Genomic DNA, 19900 nt, shown 5'->3' on the forward strand with positions numbered 1-19900 from the left:
AGTGAAACAACAAATACACGTGGCCAGCTACAGGAAAGAGAGGCTATGGAGCAAGTTGACTGGAAGACTGGGAATAACTACTATTGGGCTTGAAACCAAGAGGAAAAAAAGACTTTTAATAAACCACATCACTCCCTGGATATCACTAATACCTACAGGTGAGCCAAAGTTAGGTTTTCAGATCCATGGGATGAATCAAATTGCCTCCAACAGCAAGGATTCACACAATTTACAGTAAACTTCCATCTGAATGTGTGGCCAACATGACCTTTAGAGTGACAGACCCCTTACCATAAGCATTGTACATCTTGGGACCCAAATCCGGTCGCACAAAGTAGTTGGGAAGTCGAGAGGCAAGGTTGAGCTTCCCACCTCTCCTGGTGTATTCTGGCAGTGGAATATTCTTCATCAAATCATCAAACCTAAAGTAAAATCAAACAGCAAAATATAACATCAGGAACTGATTAAAAAAAAAGACTGCAACAAAAGCTCTCTCTAGTCAAGAGAGCGTACTCCTTCCCCCAGGGGGTTTTACTGGACACCATGAAAAGGAGCAAAAAAAGCAAGGCATAGGAATACAGCAAATAAATAACTTTAACTTCTCTGGACTAATGCTATTTCCTTATGTAATCATCTCAACTAATACCAAACAGACTAAGTCAGAAGACTTTAAAAAGTTTAGGGAAAAAAAAATTAACTTCAACTGAACTCTGGACTTCCAAATGATCCAGGCTTTTAGGAAGCTTCCAAAATTTAACCTCTCCTTCACAATTTTAGGTGCTTACTTTACTTGGCAGTAAATACAACAAATTACATAAATTTTTATGATGAAACTCGTTTAGGATTCCCATTTCTGTCGGGCATCTCTGACAAACAACATGGTCCACATGTGGCCAACTGCTGCTCAAGCTGAAGGAGGTTTCGAAATGTGACAGTGTTCCTACATTCCATTCTTTTGGGGCTGTACCACACAGTGAACAGTTCCTTTGGGAATTCATACCTAGAAGGCATCATATCTCTGAAGTCCTCTCCTGGAGGCCAGTCTTTGAGCTTCAACACCATTGGCTCCCCCTCTTCTGTTCTCAGGCGACCTAATTTGACATAATTAATAAGTCTTTAGTTCAATACTTGTACTACTCGAAATCTAAAGAATCAAGACAAAGAAACCCCTATCTTAGTTTAAAGTCATGTTCTTCACACAACTGTTAATGCAGAACCAAAGACATACAAGTTTGTCACAACACTGACTCCAAACTCTGGTGTCACATGAACTTGCCTTGTTGGCTCTCACTGGAGGACTATCCAGTGCAAAATCCCACAAGCATAAATGGTGAGAACACATTTCAGACACTGTGCAAGGTGAAGAGAAAGCCTGGAACATCTTTTATGCTGCTTAAGGGTCACAAAGCTGTGCTAGGGCAACATTATTGCTGATGAATACTTTCCCTGTTGGAATGAAGATTCATGGTACTTACTTGAAATGTCTTCAAATCCATCCCAGAAATCCCCCACAGTAGCTCCAGTGATGATTTCATTGGTCCTGCAGTTAACCAGATCTACTTCCTGTTGGCCAAACTCCTTCCTAAAGGACTCTGGTCTCCAGAGGTCTGCATTTAATTTGTGGTGTACTCCTGACACCATTACAGGCTAGGAAGAAAACGAACATATTCTGAAGAATTATTAAACACCCCAAATTCTAACTAGAACAGGGTAATGCATTAAATACACTCAACTGAACGCTGGCACTTTGAAAACATATTTTCCAATCTGCCTTACCCAGAACTCTGCCATGCATCTGATCATTCTTTATGTCAAACAACAAGGCAGCTTTTCATACAGAACCCTAATTTCAGCAATGTGTTTAGAAACTGATTTAAATAGTAAAACACACATCCTTTTATCAAAGGCTCTAACAGTGCTCATGTTGATGAAAGCTTGGTGTTGCTCATCACCACAGTAAGTTTGTACCTGTGCTTCAATTACAGAGCAAAGCACACTTAACTACAAATGGAAAGAAAAAAAAAGCTTAAAATACCTGTCCCTGCTTCCAGCACTCCCTGAAGACATTCCAATTACTTTCATTGTTGGGATCTTGAAGACACAGCAAGCGGTTGTCACATAACCAGTAGTGAGGGGTGTCAAAGCCCATTATCGTGGGCTTTATAGTCAGTCCTTGAGGTTTCTTAGGCAGGTCTGTAATGGCTCTATTTTGCACCAGGGAAGCAAAAATGTCATCGAGGATTTTGGGTGTACTCTTGAGTCCATTGTCTGTCTGATTAAAAAAAAGGAAAAGAGAAAGAACAACAAAAAAAAAGTTGGTGCGCTTTTCTTTTCTTTTGTCCTGCAGGCATTTAAGAAGGTATTTGCCACTTCCAAAATTTTTCACTTGAGCTCACATTTGTGCAGAGAAACAAAAAAAACTGCAGAACTTCTTTGTATTGAAAAGCACCATCATTAAACGCCAGTGCCATTTCTGACACTGTCTACAGAACTCTGGTATAACAAGTTCTGCTCTGATTTACATTTCAGCAACTCTGCAGAAACCCAGGAGATGCAGCACAGAACAGAACTTGCTCTGTGTGAAAGAGCAGAAATGCAGTTCCAGTGAGGAACTCTCACGGCCAGTATTTTACACCACCATTTTGAAGCCACATCTGCAAGAGCAGACAAAGCCCAGAAACATCTGGAGTGACCCCGTCAGCAAACAATATATGGAAGAGTCACTGACCACAGGATGTTCCTCCCTCCATCTCTGCATTCCTTGATGCTTCTCTTTTCGAGTCTAATGGACACCCCAATCAATGCCCCTGCCAGATTCCAGCCTAAGGAAATTAATCTGCTTCATCACTTGCTTCCCAATCCCTCATCAAGCAAGACTTGCTGATAGTACCACAAAGCTACTACTCTGGAAAACACTGAGACACAAACTGAACCAGTCCTTTTCCCCCAAACAGAGACAGGATTTCAGCTGCTATGATGAGTGCCTGTGGCAGTTGCTCATAGGTTTAGAACAGCTGTCTCAGGCTGGAATGAACTCAAACCTGTAAAACAAAACCTTTCCTGTACCTTTCCTCCAGAGGAGTTCAGCAGATTCCGCAAGAAGCCTGTGTTGTTGTTGCTCACGGGGGTCAGTATTGCACTGTTGAACGTCTGCAGGGCTGCAGATGGCTTGGCTAAGCTGGGGAGTGTCTGCAGGGGTTTGTTTTCATTCTTTGAAATCGGTATGAGGAGTTTCTCTGAAATGAAGGAAAGAACAAAACTGAAGCATGAGAAGTACATCCTTTGGATTTTTAGACTTTTTTTTTAAGACAAGATATTCCTAATGTATCTATATATCCTAACATATATATAAATCTCTCAGTACATGCAGATGAAATACTCCTTTCACTTAACTTTCTTCAATACTCCTAAGTTTTTTAAAACCACATATTTAAAAATAAATACATTTTCAAACTGAACTTTCAGGAATACTTGCATCACTGGGATTTTAATCCAGTTTTCAGGACAGGATATGCCAACTGTGTCAGGCTCTACTCCCAGCCATTGCCACGGCCAGCTCTGCAGCACAGGCACTGAACACCCATCCCAGCAGGCAGATGACATCATTCTCAGCACAAGATGCTGCTGGGTCTGACCTATATTCTTCTGACAAACAGCCACAGAGGGTTTACTCTTCACTGGTTCTGCACATACCTTTGTTTTCTTTATTCACGTTTCCACTTGTTAGGTTTGAAAACCAATTTAACGGAGAAGAATTTACTGAAGCAGTTTGTTTGCTTCCAAGTGCTGACTTGAGAGGAGGATCGTGTGTAGTGACTTGTGGGCTCAGGACAAAACTGGTGTGTTGAAGGCTGGGCCTCTCTCCAGAAGCCAAGTGCTGAAAATAAACCAAAGTGAGAACTTGGTCAGACACAAACACCAATAACATGTCCAAATTCATTCTTTAAAAAAAAAAAAAAAAAAAAAAACAACAACAAAAACACAACAAAAAACACACATGGTTTAGCCCTTCAAAAAAATCTGATCTCCACAAGAGGTCAGCACTGCAGCTCAGTGTCACCCAGGGATGACATGACAGTCCAGCAGGATTCGGGATCTCCTGAATTCAGGAGCAGCTGAGAAAGCACAGAATGCTGAGTTTCCCAACTGCATTTTCTGGGATTGCTTTGGGAACCAAACACACTTTTAATAGCAGCACTCTCACAATTCTACTGAGATGCTCAGGCCATGGCTAAGCTGGAGCTCCAGTTCAGTGGACTAGAACAGATACCAGCTCTCCTAACCTTTCATCTCAAGGTGGCAGCAGACATCCACTCACCTGCCAGGTCTGAACTCCACCTGCACGAGTGCAGCACCAGCCTGGCCAGCAAATTCCAAGCACAGGATTGTACAGCCCCTTTGCAGTTGATTTACGGGCTTATCTGGAGATTCTGGGTGACAGACTAACCAGAGCTACTGCTTTGCCCCGGGATTCCTGTGTGACTGGTGATGTTTCTTCTCCCTACTCAAACACTTCTAAGTCAAGAAATTATTCTGCTCCTTTGTCTGCTTATTGCTATGTTCTGTATTTCATCTCCTACTGACTGCTGATGCTTGGTAAGAACTCCAAATGGGACATAATAGGAAATGTTTCAAACTTTAACGAGCTTATCCTCACACAACTAGAGCAGTATTTAATTCTACAGAGAGATACCAATAAATTCCAACACAGCTGTTTGCCCAGAGTCACAGGAAATCTCAGTTCAGAAGACTGGAGACAGGTCAGTCACAGGTTAAACTTCTGAATCATGTAACCATCTCCCTCACTTTTAACACTTCACAGTATTTCTCATTTGCAAAGAACACTACATCCATTTACAAATAAACATATGGTAGGGTTTTGCTGTTTGGGGTCTTTTTAATATAAGGAGCAGCACACTTTCCACCAGGATTCCCAGACAAATCGTTGCTTCTCCATCCCTCAGAATTTTATTCATATTTAGCTCTTGTGATTTCCAGTGCTCTTCCACCTTATTTATCCTTTTAGATGCTGCATGTATTTTATCTCCAGGACCCAAGGAATAGTCTACACTTCCCAACCATTCCCACTGGTCTGTTCTTCAGACTCTTCTCTTATGGGTTCTTTCCATTTAATCCTATTTTTGCTCTAAAAATCCTCACTGAGCATTTGTCAAGGACAGGTCACCGCTGGGGCCTCAGGGTGTCAAAGGGACACAATAAGACCTTCCCCAAAATTTAAGGAAGGACTTAAGGAAGCAGAAAGATGAACAGTGAATACAAACTGTCCCTGCATGGGGGGGATATCACAGAGGTCAGGGCTGGCACACCCACAAAGACAAACCAGCAGTGGCTTCAAGCTTATGCAGTAGATTGACACAAACATTTACTGCACAGACACAGTGAGAGGCAGTGACAATACCTGTTTCGAGTCCTCCTTTAGAGTTGGTTTTGACAGTGCTTTGAACTGCTTGTTTGCACAAGGACAATTGGCTTTTATTCCCCATTTTGTTCTCACCGAGTGAACAATATCACCAACATCATAGAGAGCTGGAGGAAGAGAGTCATTAGTGAGCTCACATGTAACCAGAACATCCAGCATTCACTGAGTTTTTAAGAAATTGTGTGTGCTGTGAAGCTAAACAGTAGTATGTGAATACAGTTCATCATTAAACAAGAAGTTCTGCTACTTCTTGGTAGAGATCAAAGATAATAAAATAGTACCCAACACACAGGCTGTTCCAGTCTTCAGATAATAAATACTAAGTTTTTCCTAGCTTTATTACTAAAATAAAACCTCACTCAGTACAATATCAACAAGATACAAAAGGCAGCAAAGCCTACAGCATATTTTTATCCCCACCAGTTATTCCAAATACCTTTTCCAGGAATTATTTGTGTAGGCATCAGATTCTCCGGTTCATGTGACTGCCCCTTCACACACTTAAACCAGGAGAAAGTATCCGAGTCATCATCTGTAAAACAAACCAGTACCCTGGTTTATCAGTGCACACATATTTACAACCACAGGTCTACAACACGTCCTTTTGGTTGGGAAGGCTTTTTGTCTTGTTTAAAGTTGCGATTGACTCGCAAGTTCAAAACACAGATTTGCTCTCCCCCTCTTCCCCCTTTTGCTTACAGTAGCAATAAGCATTCCCACCTTCGTGTGGGTTTTTTTTCCTCATCCTGTAGCAATCCACGCAGACCCCGAAGCCACACTTGGAGCAGACCCAGTGGAGGTTGAAGATGGTGGTGTCGCAGACGTCGCACATCTCCCGGACGCCGCGGACTGCGCGCTTCCAGGCCACCTGTCCTGCGGTCAGAGACAGCTCAATCAGTGTCATCAGCTCAAACAAACCTCAGTATTTGCACGTTAAACACGGTTACTTAAAAACTACAGTGATAGGACTCAGTTTTTTTTGTTGCACTGGAACTCCAAAAACAGAGCCTTTGCCGTTACAGACTCACAAAAGCAAGTCCAGAACAGAGTCTAAACAAATCAAATCCACTTTGCTTCCTCGTGTGCAGCACCAACCACATCTCCTGACACCTATCTGCCCGAGTTAACATGTCAACTGCTACCACTCTCCTCAGTGGAAATTCCACAGCTACTCTAGGGAATAAATTAAGGTACACACCTTAGTGTCCAGCTTGCCACAACCAACTTGTCCTTGCCCTCTATTCAGCAGCACAGTGGGCAGGTAGTTCTCTTCCTTCTAGGAAGAATTACCTAGAAGGTAGTTCTACCTCCTACCTAGGAGGTTTTCTATGTTTATGGGTGTGTATTTGACTGTGTCAGAATGGTGAATTTTCCTCCCCAAAGCACCGAGCACTGTTGTTCAGGTTTCCTATTATATGCATTATATTTTCAATTTCCTCACTCCAAGTCACTTCTTCAGTTCACTCAAAACATCCCAAACATGGACAGTATCCTCCAAAAAACAAATCACAAGCCCATACAGGGCTGTATCATTTTGCTGTGATTATATACAGGTTTTAGCCTGATCTCCATTTCATTATGTTGCCAGACTAGACAAAAAGCACACACCTGCCTCCTCCTACCACCTTCCACACTTGTAATTTCTCTGAAACCTTCCTGCCCACAACATTTCTTAATTTTAAAAGAAAGTTATGAGAGGCCATGTCCTCACGTATGCTAAAAAAAGCCACACCAGGATCCAAGACATCTGTTGCTTTTCTTCTGAATAATGCCTATTAACTATGTATGGAACAACACTGGAATAGCTTGGCACAATTTGTTCCTAAGTAGGAGGTAAAAAGTGTTTGACTACTTGCTTCAAAATCCATTCAGGAGACACAAGTCTAAATCTCACCAGCTCAATTCTTCTCTGTCTTCTGCAAACATACAGGGTATTTACCATTTTAGAGGTCAACCCTCCAATCTCCCCAAAGCAGGATGAAGTCATTTGTTATCTTCTGAATGTCATTTCATATTTCAGCTCTTGGAACCTTGTCCCTTTCTACTCCTGTTCTTTTGGTTCCCCTCTGTAGTTTGATCCTGTCCCTCCTATTGGCACTTGGTGGCCAAGGAGCAATGTGACCTCACAAGGTCACACTGGTCAGTGTTTTACTGCACAGGGATAATTTCACTCCTGCTTTACTACCAATCCTTTTAAAAGAACTCTCTTTAAGGAAGCTCTCCCAAAAAATTTTCTCCCCCATACTTGTTTGTCTTGTGGCTTTACCTGCCAGTTACTGGTGTTTAAAAAAAAAACGTCTCTTATAATTATACCTGGTAAAAGAGAGAAGAGCTGGACTTGAGACATGCTGTGGAGTGCAAAAATATTCAAATGATTCCCTAAAAGTAGCTGAACAAAATATTACCACCTTTTCAAGAAGGTCAGTTTGTCAGAGAGAATTTTTATTAAAAAGTATTATTTCAAGTCAACTCTGCCAAGAAAAATTTATCATAACTTCAAAAAAATCTCCCTTTTCCCTGTGCTGAGTGAGCATTTTTTCACTGAACTGTTCAAAGAACAAAGACTGTAAATTACTTCTTTCCTACCCAGGGCATTAAAAATAACCTCCATTTTAATGACACTGAATTTTCTTACTCTCACCAGCCAGGGCAATAAACAATCAAAGGAGGAATTAACGAGATTTTGCTCATTTCACAACGACACCAGAACTCACGTGTGACTGTTTTTTTTTTTTTTTTTTTAAGCAGAGGATGTTTCTGGTAGCTGTGCTAACAGGTGCATCCTCTGCTATTAAGAAACACCACCCCTTTCCTTTGTTTCACAAATTCCACCCAAAAATTCATCCCTCTGAAAGTGTTCCAGTATTCCAGTCTGCACCTCTCTCTCTGTGTCTACGAATACTTTCGCTCCACAGGCCTGAGTAACTCCCAGCCCAAGGGAAGAGCAGAGCTTGCAGATTCCAAGAAGCCCAGGATCAGACCCCCCAGAAAGCATTTCTGGTCATCCTACTTGGAGAAGGGATTATGCAAGATCACAGACTTCCCCCTTTGCCTGCTCACATTTGCTGCAGGAACATTTTGACGTGGCCAAACCCCGTGTTTGGGGATGCCAGTCACCCCCCCAGCCCCTCTCTGGGCTGTACTCAGTAGGGCTGGACATGGTCCCTCCTGACAGTGCCACTGGAAACTTGCAGGTGGAGGAAAAATATCTCTCTGTTGTCCTAACAGGCAGCATTAGGTCCACGAGGCATTAACAAAATAGGACCAAAGCAACTTAGCAAAACCAGTTCAAAGTCAAAGCTGTATTTCCTTTGCATGCTAAGAATAGGTTTTATTGTCAGCTACCTCCTGGTCTCCTTAAATTTTGTTGTTTTTTTTTTTTTTTTTTTACACTTGGTTTCATAACAGAATTACACTCTCAGTAACAGGAAAAGTAATTTGATAAATTGAGAAATGTCTTCTGACAAAGGGTAAAGTTACCTTTCCCCTTCCCTCTCTGCCTGTGAGCAAAGGCTTGTTGACACCACTTCACAGTGGCTCCCACCACTCCCTCTCCCTCTGAGAAGGAAACACTCAAGTCTTACATGACACTTCCAGATCCATGCAATGTGTTCTCACACCAGCCAGAAGCTTAAAACTTCACACAGAGCTGTGAAAACGCCCATTCTTTCAACACAAACTGATCTTACTGTGTGGTTCAATGGTTGACATAACTTCCTTTTCAGATATCACCAGCTGACAGAAGTGGTCTCCAATGTTGGCAAGGATGTACTTGGCTGTGTCCAGATCCAGCCCCACAACGTTTTTGGATATGGGCAGCCACAAGCTGATAGCCTCGGGGTCGTACTTATTTGGAGTTAAGAAGCCTTCCTCACGCAGTATCCCGTGCTTATTAAACTGCAGCCTGAGGAAAGAGGAGGAAAAGGAGAAAAACTCATCACCTGAAAGGTTTTATTGGTTTAAATTCATTCCAATCAGTCAATGCTTGAACTGCAAATGGGTACTGTATGCCAATGAGTTTACTCAATGGTTACAGACATGGATAAACACATTGGTCACTAGGATGAAATATGTTTAATGTACTGCTTGTTTTAAAGAAAAAAGACTGAAAACATCCAGTTTTTGCAATAAGGTAGATTTTCTAACTAAAATGTTCTTGGGGTTTTTTTTTGTTGTTTTGTTTTTTGTTGTGGTGTTGGGTTTTTTTTGTTTTTTTTTTATTCACACAAAACCAAATCAGGTTAACAATTTTTAAAATGCACTGGGCATTAAGGATCACATCTACAGGAGGCAACAGCAAGAATTTAATCTAGAACTGTGTACAACACAAGGGAAGTGAGAATGCCTTAAATATAGAATATATTTCACTAACAATTCACTTGGAAGTAGCTGTCAAAATGCACTGAGCAAAACTTGAGTAAGAGATTCTTGAGTGATTCTGAGTAGGTGGAAAGAATGAGATTGGTACTGTTAGTAGTGTCTTAAATTAAAACATGAAGAGTTCTGCTCAGGACTTCAGGAACCTTTTCACTAAATGCTGTAGAGGAAACCTGACTCTGATGACAACATGTGCCCACTGAGAGTGTTAACTGTGGCATGAGAACACGTGCTGGCAACTGCCATCATCAGACAAATGCCATCTCCACACCTGGCTGATTTCAGGTTCAATAAAAAGGGACAGTTCCACCAGCTTCAAGGCCTAAACTGAAGGATTCAACTGCTCTGAACTGCACTGCAAGTCTGGATTGTTACCCTGAGAAGGTGAATTAGCACAGACTGTTGTTACTCTGGTCTCACACATCAGGTTATACCAAGACTTAATACGGCAAAATCTCTAATCTGAGGTTAAATAACAGATTAATAACACACCTTAATTTTTTTTTAAACTTTTTCCAACAAAACATGCAAGGGAAGAGTGTTGCAGTGAAAAAATAAACCTCAATAAAGAAATGAAAGAGTGGAAGAATATTTTTTAACGATCTCTCTAATCTTTCTGCTTTCAGGTTTCTCTCTTCAGAGGCTCTACAGGCTACAGTGCTGTATTCTACCCAGAGACCCAAAAGAAAGTAATTCCTCTGACAAAAACCTGAGAGTAAGTAAATTTTCCATCTCCCTTGAGATCACTAGTATCACTTTTTGGTTTTCCTGTCTAATATCAGAATTAACTTCTTCCCATAAAACACAGTCCATGCCTCTGAGCTTAAATGTGTGGGGGGGGACAATGAAAAACAGCATGCAAGAACATCTAAATATGAGATCAAGGAGTTCATGGAAAACATTCAGACCATTTGAAAACAAAGGGATGAACATGTTAAAAACCAGCCAGGTGCTGCAGTCTGACAACCACCACCCTGTGCCTACAGGTGGGCTTCAAGTAACAATTTAACACCTTTCTGAAGGGGTTCCTCATGGTGTCTTAAGAACTAAAGAGACAAAACATCAAAAGATGGACTGTTCAACTCAAGAATCAGGCCTGGGGGAGGGTGGGGGTGTAGCTTGGGAGGGTGTAAGGAAGTAGGGGAGAGAGTAAAGGAGTGAAGCTGCAGATTAGGTTTGGAGAAGCAACTACTATATATCACTCACTGCTTTCCCCGAAGGTGCCTTGCTGACCCCTCCCCACCTGCCCTCCTGAAATGTAGTGAGTGCACTGCTGAAATGTTTCTGTGGCAAGCTTAAATGCAGTTCTAACTCCAGCTGAGAAGACCCAGCTACTTATTGCACCTCTTCCTCAGCTGTAGATACACAGCTAACGTTTCGTGTGTCCAACCCCTGAACTTCAGCAGACGTGCACAGAATGTACCCCCTCACAAGTATCTCCACTCAAACCAAACTCATGTTATCCCACTGGCACTCGGCCCAGACCAGCAGAATAAAGAGCTCAAGGTCCTGCCAAAATACTTTCTACTCAAATTAAGCAGTTGTAACATTTCTAAGGGCTAAAAAAACCACGGGCAACCGCTCACTAGTTGGGTGTATTGGCCTCATGGCTACACACCACCATGGAGCAGCTTTGAACCACAGACCTACAGGAGACCATTCTGACCAAATAACTGGTGTTTTAGGCTGTCCTGGAAGATCAGATCCATGTCATCCCTAGCAGTGAGCACTCAACAGCCCCCCTTTCAGAAAGGAGAAAAGGTCAGAGGCCTAGCTCAGACACAGGCACGTTTTTCACATTTAAGGAGCACCCAAATTGTTCTCACCTTCTGAAGTGGAAGAATCTGCAGAAGACAGTGGAGTCTCTCTGCTCCTTGTTCTTCCTGTAGCTGTCCAGGCGGCATTCCCTGCACTTGTGCAGGTGAGGGGCGATGTTATTGCAGGATCCATCCTGCACAAAAGCCTCTCCACTCTGCTGCAGCTTCTTCACTTTGGCAGCATCGGATAGGATGGACTTGCGCACAATTACTGTGGGGAAGAGCACAGATCAGAAAAGCTTCAGCTTCTCACACACAGGTGCCAGCAAGTGTTATTTTAGTGGCAGATCCACGTAAACCTTTCCTGGAAGTTTCACATTACACTGAAACAAAGCTAGGCTAAAAATATTTGCAGTTGGCAGAAGCCTCTTCTCCAGCCACCGCAGTCTCCAGTGGTCGTTCCACTGGAGTCACGCAGCCTGTGGACCAAAGTTTAACAGTTCCTTTGACTCTTCCACAGAGCAGCACTTTGAAAGACCAGCTGCTTTTAAAGGAAGTTCTTCACCCATCAGAGCTGGAGGCCTGAGCAGACCAGGGAATGCAGCAACCATATTTCAAAAGAAATGAGGACAGAAGTACAACCTGGCCGTTCCTCAGTCCTGTTTTCACCCTTCACGATGCAACAGCTTCCAGCATCTTTCTGTAACAGATGCCAAATATCTCCCTTCCTCCTACACTCCAGTGAGGCCTCACAGGGCACAACAGTGGCTGCCTGGCTGGCCATGTACCTGTACTAATTATGGAACAGGACAATCCAAGACCAAGCAACAAGAGACTGGAAAGAAAGGAGAGGTGGGTGTGTAGGGAGATTCCCAAAACCCTGAAGGATCAGCTACACCACCTGGAACACAGCAGGAGTGCAGCTCCTTAAACAACCACAGCCTTTCCCATTCTGGGCCATATGAAAAACTGAAGAGTACACCAAGTACAGAAGAGAAACAAGGTGGGTTGTTTTGGGGGTTGAGTGGGGCTTGATTTTTTGGTGGTGGTTACTGGGGTTTTCATTTGTTTTGCTTTAAGGACATTTTTTTTTAAATGAAAGCTCCACTTGAACAGAGCTTAGAGCAGAACTCCCATCTCTCACCATGCCTGTAAAACTTAGGACCACTGCTAAGAAAAGGCAGTCTCATTATGCCATCACCACTTGTATTGCAAATAGAACCTTGGTTTTATAACCTCTTTTGCCATTCTGTTCCTGCATACATTTTGTAACAACTTGTTCCTAAAAAAATTAATGATTTCCCTTTATCAGAAAGGGACATTTTTCTCAAGTTTATTGCTTTCCCCTTGTAAAAGAAATGCACAAAATGACTTCAATTCCAAATTCACTCACACAATTTCAAGTACTGATTTTGCATATTGCAGCAAAGGCCCTATCTGTATGTAGCTAGATAGAAACCACAAGGGCTTTCAAGTGACAGGAAATTTTAAGGAACACTTACTATTATCCTGGACCTTGGCACTTCCAGTCCAAAAGCTTTCACCTTCATTTCTGTCGTAGAGAATCTCATTTGAATTCCTTCTAATAAAAAACTCCACGTCTGCAAGTTCATCGATCTTGTTTCCTTTGTGGCTGTTGTGGCCACTGCAGGTGCTTTGTGATTTAGCTCCAGACTCACTAAAGGACAGAAGATGAGCATCTGAGGTGGAGGGTCTGCAGTCCAAAGTCCTCTGCAGTTCAACAGTGCCGCTGCCTCTGGGTATTGCTATGGAAGGGTTGGGATGCTGCAGCTGCTTCAGGGAAACGCACTCCTTGGGGAAGTTCGCCGGGGGCTTCACAAGAGGCTCGGTCGTGGTTTTCACGTTGGTTCCTTTTTCGTTCGCTGGATCAGTCAAAGGCGAGGATCTCGAGGTTGTCAGAGAGGTGTATTTACTGTTTTTGTCATTAGGATTTTGCGTTTGCTCCTTAGACACAAACCCCACTTTAGGAAAGGCCGTCAGGTCTCCTTTCAGTGGTTTGATTCCAGTACTGAGACAGGAAGGGTGAGTTTCCGGTAAGCTCCGTCTGCACGTGCTGAAAACACACGACATACGGTAATTAGGCAGAGAAAAAGGTGTCAAACACATCAGGGCATCAGCTGCCCAATCGAGTCACACTTAAAAGCTTGAAAGAGGGAATTTAGTTATTTAATTATGTGCTTTGAATTCTGATGTTCCAAGATTTTAAGTTTTGTGTGAGGCTAAATAAGTTCGTGTTTTTGAGGTGGGTTTTTTAAGTTTGATTTTTTTTTTTTTCTAAGAGTTAGACAGAATGATAAATCTCTATGCCTGTGTAGGCACACACAAATTTGGGTACTGCAGCTACTCCACCGCCTTTTCTCACAATTAAGTGGTTGCTTTCTCATTTTCCCCATGCAACTGCTGAATAACCAAATGCATTTCATTTGCATGTCTGTGTGAAAAGATTCTCAAAGAACTTCTGGCTGGCACCACAATTCTATACTGGAGACAGCAAAACATTTCATACAAAAAGCTAATAAGAAGAAAAATCATATTTTTCGCATCAAGCACGTGAGAGAGACACAAAACTAGCAGAACAAACAATAAAGCACTTCAAAGGAGATGAACGTGGCATTAGCAAGTAAATTATTTATCCAGGGCAAATAAGTCTTTTCCATGCCAGTATTACAGAAGAGCAGTTACTACAGCTACTTAAAATGACCTCTGTGTTTGCTGTGATAAGAATTGGGAGTTATTCCTGGAGGGAGAAACATCTGCACAAGCACCAAGTGATTCCTTACCCCTGAGGAGTTTCTGCACCGAGATTGGGTGGTGAGTTTGCTGGCAGGGGCAGCCCTGGGTGCCTTTGGTCTTTGTTTGCAGGAGTACATCCCAGCAGCGCTTCACCCAGCACGGTCGGGACTGACTGCACGTGGCCCTGGCTGGGAGAAACCTGCAAGGGAGACTGGCACAGTTAGGAAAAGTCAGGATAACAGAAGTACTGCTTGGCAGGGTTCAGCTTGAAAAGAAAAATATATTAATGCTCCTCCTACCATATTTAATAACTCCAATCAGAGACTCGGTTCATAAGGACTTCAGAGTGTCCTTTTAAACATCGCAGGTTCCATGAAAGACTGTTCATGTCTTTTCATCTCCCTCCCTGCCTCCTCCCCAAAAAATAAACTTTTTTGGAGGAAAGGAAGTGTATTAAGCAAGCGGAAAGGAAGGCAGAAAGCTCTGCTCTTTGTAACTGCCAATGCAATGATGTTTCTAAAGTGATTGCAGTAACTGGAATTGAGAAATAGATTTCTGAGCTCATCTGAAAACCCCAGAGAAAATGAAAACGGTGCAGTTAGTCTGACAGCATTACCAAAAAAATCTGGATGTGAACTTCCTTGCAGCAAAAAGATCTTTGTATCGAGATTCTAGAAAATGCTAAGCCAAGAATCCTGTCTTGATTAAATCACCAGCCTCACGAATCTATCCTTCATTTAGGAACACAAGCCCATCAAGATAGCAAGTGTCTTGAAAACACTGGTTTTCTGTGGGGGTCCTTCCTCAGCTCCAACATCCACATTTTACTCCCACATGCTCAACTTACTGCTGGAAGTTACACTAAAGGCTTGTTAGAACCAACTCCAAAATACTTCCTCTCTGCTTTGCTATTACACAGCTGTCAGGCATCAAGCTCTCAAAAATAAATGCTGGAGATAATTAACTGCACATCAGACATCTGAGTACTACCATATACCAAGTTAAACTAAAAAATATTGACTTCAGCTTATCATTCCCATATATTCACACCCACCAAAAGCAGAGAAACCAACACAGCTCCTGCTTTCCTTACTAGAAAATACACTCACTTGTAATCCTTTTGAAAAAAAAAAACAGCTGGGCCAAAAATAAGAGGGTGAGTTTGAAGTACTGTTCTTCAGCCAAGCCATCATTTTTAACTTGCATTTCTATTCTTACCAACATTGTCTTTTGACCTTTGAGAGTTTACTTTATCTCAGTGATAGCTGGCAGGTCACTCACAAAAGAAATGAAAGTAGACATGAAAGTACCAGAAAAGTAATCCCCATCCCTTTCTGTACTGAAAAACCCCTCTTCCACACTGCTGCTTGTGTAGCCTGAATCCCCAAAGGATGCAAGTGTAGCTGAAGATTTTGGGTTCAAGTACAAAAAAGTTTAGGGAGGTGAAAAGCAAAGGTTATAAACTTGAGAACTGCTTTGTGTTTTCTCCCACTACAGAACACATGACCAGGCAGGCCAACTCCTAAGCAGAAAGAGGGGGCAAAAAGTGAAAAAAAAAAAAAAAAAACACAAAACAAAACAAACAAATAAACAAAAAAACCAACAAACCACCAATGTACAAGGCTTAGAACTTCTGCTTCAGTTATCACAAGGTAAGGTGTTCTACTCATGCCCAGACAAGTCTGAAAGAACTCAACACACCCTCCAAGAGATTTATTATTCTACTTTCCAATCTAATCCTTATTTAAGATGTTTTGAGAAGTGACATAACCATTACATAACAGTCATATGTAACAAAGCAAGACTCTACCTCAGGAGAAGATTTTGTGTGTTTGGCATCACCACTTCCACCGTTCTCAGATGACTTCCTTTTCACACCCCCAATTCTTTTTGATTTATCTGGAAGAGCAGGTGATCAAGATTAGTCTATTTATCACAAATACACTACTTGGTGTTTGAAGGACAAACAAAACCAGGCCTTACCACACTTCCCATTGTTGTCATATATGATCTCAACATGAATTAACTCTGGATCGAGAGTTTTTAAAGCTGGAATCTTGGAACAAGAAACAGAAGAAGCCATTTAGGGAGGTAAAAGTCACTCTTTGCATATATTTATCTGAGATGTTGTGGCATGGACTTAAGACACTTCTAGGATCTTGGAATACCAAGCTGAATTTAACAATATGCCATGTGAAAGTCTCTGCATGAAAACACACCCAAACTGGTGTTTCAGGGCACTGCCTGCACAGGGAGCAAAGAAACCAGAGTCATGTTTGCTTCACTCTTCAAATACAAATTCCAGGTCTCCCTCATTTTGCACAGAAGGACATTTGTTACTTAATAATCCACCAGCAGCACACGGAAACACTTTGGGTAATCCTGCACTACCCTGATCCATCCCTGTGTTTTAAGATTACAGTAAAGACAGAATTAAAAATGGTGCTGGTGGGGATATAAACACAAGTTCATAACAACTACCCATATCTGTTTGTAAACCCACAGCAACTAGTTCCTACCTCCTGGCAGTTGACTTCCAGAGTCCTGGTGGCTGGATTGCCATTGACAACGACAGCTGTGAACCACTGAGTAGATGGATCCAGGCTGTAAATTCTAATTTTTGAACCAATTATATTTTTTCCACCTTAAAAATTGGGGAGAAAAAAAATAAAGAGCTTGAGACAAAGGAAGCATGAAGATCCCCACAATTATCAACACGAATTTGCCAACAGTGTTGCATGCAAGAGGGAAGTAAGCAACACAACCTGAGAACTTTTATACAACTTCCATGTGAGCTGGAAGAAAAATTATACACCTGTGGTCCATCTACCTCCTTCCTGGAGTAGTTCAGTGAAGTTGTGTGCAGGTTAAGACACAGCAGAGGCCAGACTAACCCCCAGATTTCAGACTGTGAGGCAGATCAGTGGAGATGGAAATGAAGGTTCAATGACCAGACATGAATTCTTCCTCTCTTTACAGTATTGGAAATTACATCTCTTAAGTTTCAATATTTGCCATAAGACATTCCTTGTACATGCAAGCACATGACTACAAATATGCTTGCATTAACCCAGTAATTGAGAATTTGAAGCTGGCAAACCTAAACCCAACAATTTTAATTTGACTGAAAAGGAAGCTACTTGAAACAATAAACTACCCCAACTAACTTCAGGGAGAATTTCTACAAGTTTTGATCTTTCACAAGCACCAGGCCATCTGTGTGTGCTTAAATTACACACTCACAAGGGAAATACTTAAATCTCTACAATCCTTCACATTTTGCATGCACCGTCAAGGTAGAATCAGTATTTTTAAAAAGCTTTTATCCCCTAGAACAGGTTACCAATGAATGAAACCATCACTGAAATGATTTCTCTTTGGATTTGAGTATTTATTGCCAGTTTTCCGCTCCAGAGCCTGCTCGTACCTTGGACCAAGCGAGTTTCATCCAGGTGTTTCTTAACCAAAGCCTGGATTTCTTCATTTACATTTTGATCATCCTTAAGAGAAAGCCTGGAACTGTCCACATCCTATTTATGAAAACAAGCATGTAAGTTTGTATTAAGGATAATGCTTTTGACTAACAAACCCCCGTAATATTTAGAAATAAGATTGAAGCAACTGATACAAGTCCAACAAGTTTCTCATTTCCCTGTGTTACTTCAGCTCCAGGATGTTGGATTTGATGCAGACACCACTTTCTCACCACTAATTTGCATCAACCATCTGCAAGCCAGACTGAACTGAGCTCTCCAAGTCCACTTTAGTATCGTTCTGAAAACAACCCAGTTTTGTTCTACTAGATTGTTAAATTGCACTGAACCATCCATTTCTTAATTTAAGATTTCAGGTTCTCAGAAGTAGCAACTTATTTGTCCTGAGCAGATGCAAACATTTAAGTTTTATGTTACTATTTATGACATGAATGCCAAGATCCAATCCATCTCAAGATACCATTATAAAATGTACATATGAATGAAAAAAGAGTCAGCTACATCTAAATCACTCATAATTATTCAGCATCATACATTTATATTATAATTGGGGGGAATTCCCCTTCCTTGGTATGTAAAACAAGCTGCTTCCTGAATTCTTGAATGAGAAATGATTCTGAAATGGAAAGTTCAGAGCAAGTGTCCACCCCAGGCTCAAGGACTTCTAATAAGAGAAAAGTTTGAGTTTTTTAGTGGAGGTTTCTTCTCTCTCTTTTTTTTTTGTTTGTTTGTTTTGTTTTGTTGTTTTGGTTTGTTTGGTTTTGGTTTTTTTTGTCCCAAGAACTGCTCCGGTATTTGTAAGAGGGAGAAGACTGAAGAGCCAGAAGTCAAGAAACTTATTCCAGATGCCAGAAAAGCAACCTTCTCCTCTGCAGTGTTCAGATAAAGCTCCTACATAAAGAGACCTCCACTCTGCTGTTGAGCCATCACAGGCAAGACAACCACATCCAGCTCAAATTTAGCTTTTAGGCACTCTTTGGTTAGTTTCTCAAGAGAACTTGTGTATTTGCTGACTGTTAACAAGTCAAAGCAGAAACTAATGATGGCACTACTGGCAGTCTCAACCTGGGACATCTATTACTATTTTTATTTCAGCCTGTTTATAGACCTTGAGAGTAGTTTCCTGAAAAGGTTAAATCCTTTATCCTTAGCAGATACTATTCTTGTAAACACCTGATCAGCCAATCACAAGGGGCAATCATTTCAACCCATCTGTACCCTAATTTTCACTAATAAACTCTCCTCATGGTGCTCAATAAAGGGGCTGTAATTCAACCATCTCATTTACATTCTGCCCAATTTGTTTAGGATTAGCAGCGTTGTGCTTCAGTTAAACAGCAAGATTAATTCTTGACACCCCTGCAACTCCTTTCACAGTAATGACAGTCCTGTCCACAAGAACAAAGGGAAACTATTCCAGGTTATCCCCAAGATCAACGTGATGCAACTGCTGTCACCTGAGCTGAGTAACTGTCCCAGCACACTCCCTCCTCCAGCTCTCCTCAGCGATCATCTCCTGGATCAGCCTCAGAAGGTTTTTAATCAATAGACACATTACATCCAGCACAGATTATTTATGTGTTATGGCAATAAACTCCTACCTGGATGGGTGTCAAAAGGTCCTTAGAAAGAAAAACACATTTCTCTTCGCCCAGGTAGCGCACTGAAACCAGTGATCCCATCCCAGCCTTGTCCACCAAGGATTTGTAAATCTAGAAAAGCGATAAATGTGTTCTTAGAAACAGAGTTAAGAAAGATCTCATCATTCATCCTTTGCATTTAAAAGATTAGTTTAGTTTTGCATCTATTTCTCTGTTAAGCTACTACATCTACATGCAACTCTTGAAAGTAAGTTTCTAATAAAACCCCTAATACATGTCTAAAGAAGGAGTTACTGGACTACACTTGAAATTGATTTCATTTATTAGAATGAGTTTGGAATTCAGTGCAGGTGGCCGTCATTAGCAATCATTAATTATTCATCTCAACATGAAGAACTGACTAATATAATAATTCTAATGGTGGATGTGTTACTGACAACCCTCCTTACAGCAGACTGAGGGAATAACTACTAAATC

The 19900-nt window shown here is 41.5% G+C and overlaps 1 protein-coding gene across 3 annotated transcripts in view; it reads right to left on the reverse strand.

Annotated features, from left to right (window-relative positions):
• KDM3A (lysine demethylase 3A) overlaps window positions 1–19900 on the reverse strand; it is a 29497-nt gene that overhangs the window by 4237 nt on the left and 5360 nt on the right. For all 3 annotated transcript variants that reach the window (XM_027885987.1, XM_027885989.1, XM_027885988.1), the window contains exons 4-21: window positions 19424–19534; window positions 17756–17858; window positions 16848–16972; window positions 16312–16384; window positions 16139–16227; window positions 14376–14527; window positions 13077–13648; window positions 11644–11845; window positions 9130–9344; window positions 6161–6313; window positions 5877–5972; window positions 5420–5547; window positions 3694–3877; window positions 3067–3236; window positions 2036–2272; window positions 1476–1647; window positions 1001–1091; window positions 292–422 (exon numbers count right to left, since the gene is read on the reverse strand). In XM_027885987.1, coding sequence (XP_027741788.1) covers window positions 292–422; window positions 1001–1091; window positions 1476–1647; window positions 2036–2272; window positions 3067–3236; window positions 3694–3877; window positions 5420–5547; window positions 5877–5972; window positions 6161–6313; window positions 9130–9344; window positions 11644–11845; window positions 13077–13648; window positions 14376–14527; window positions 16139–16227; window positions 16312–16384; window positions 16848–16972; window positions 17756–17858; window positions 19424–19534 — 3004 coding nt within the window. The remainder of the gene's footprint in view (window positions 1–291; window positions 423–1000; window positions 1092–1475; window positions 1648–2035; window positions 2273–3066; window positions 3237–3693; window positions 3878–5419; window positions 5548–5876; window positions 5973–6160; window positions 6314–9129; window positions 9345–11643; window positions 11846–13076; window positions 13649–14375; window positions 14528–16138; window positions 16228–16311; window positions 16385–16847; window positions 16973–17755; window positions 17859–19423; window positions 19535–19900) is intronic.

Source organism: Empidonax traillii, unplaced genomic scaffold (genome assembly GCF_003031625.1).
Source record: "Empidonax traillii isolate 1590-97213 ecotype Southwest subspecies unplaced genomic scaffold, ASM303162v1 scaffold175:size1888319, whole genome shotgun sequence".
Taxonomy (NCBI): Eukaryota; Metazoa; Chordata; class Aves; order Passeriformes; family Tyrannidae; genus Empidonax; species Empidonax traillii.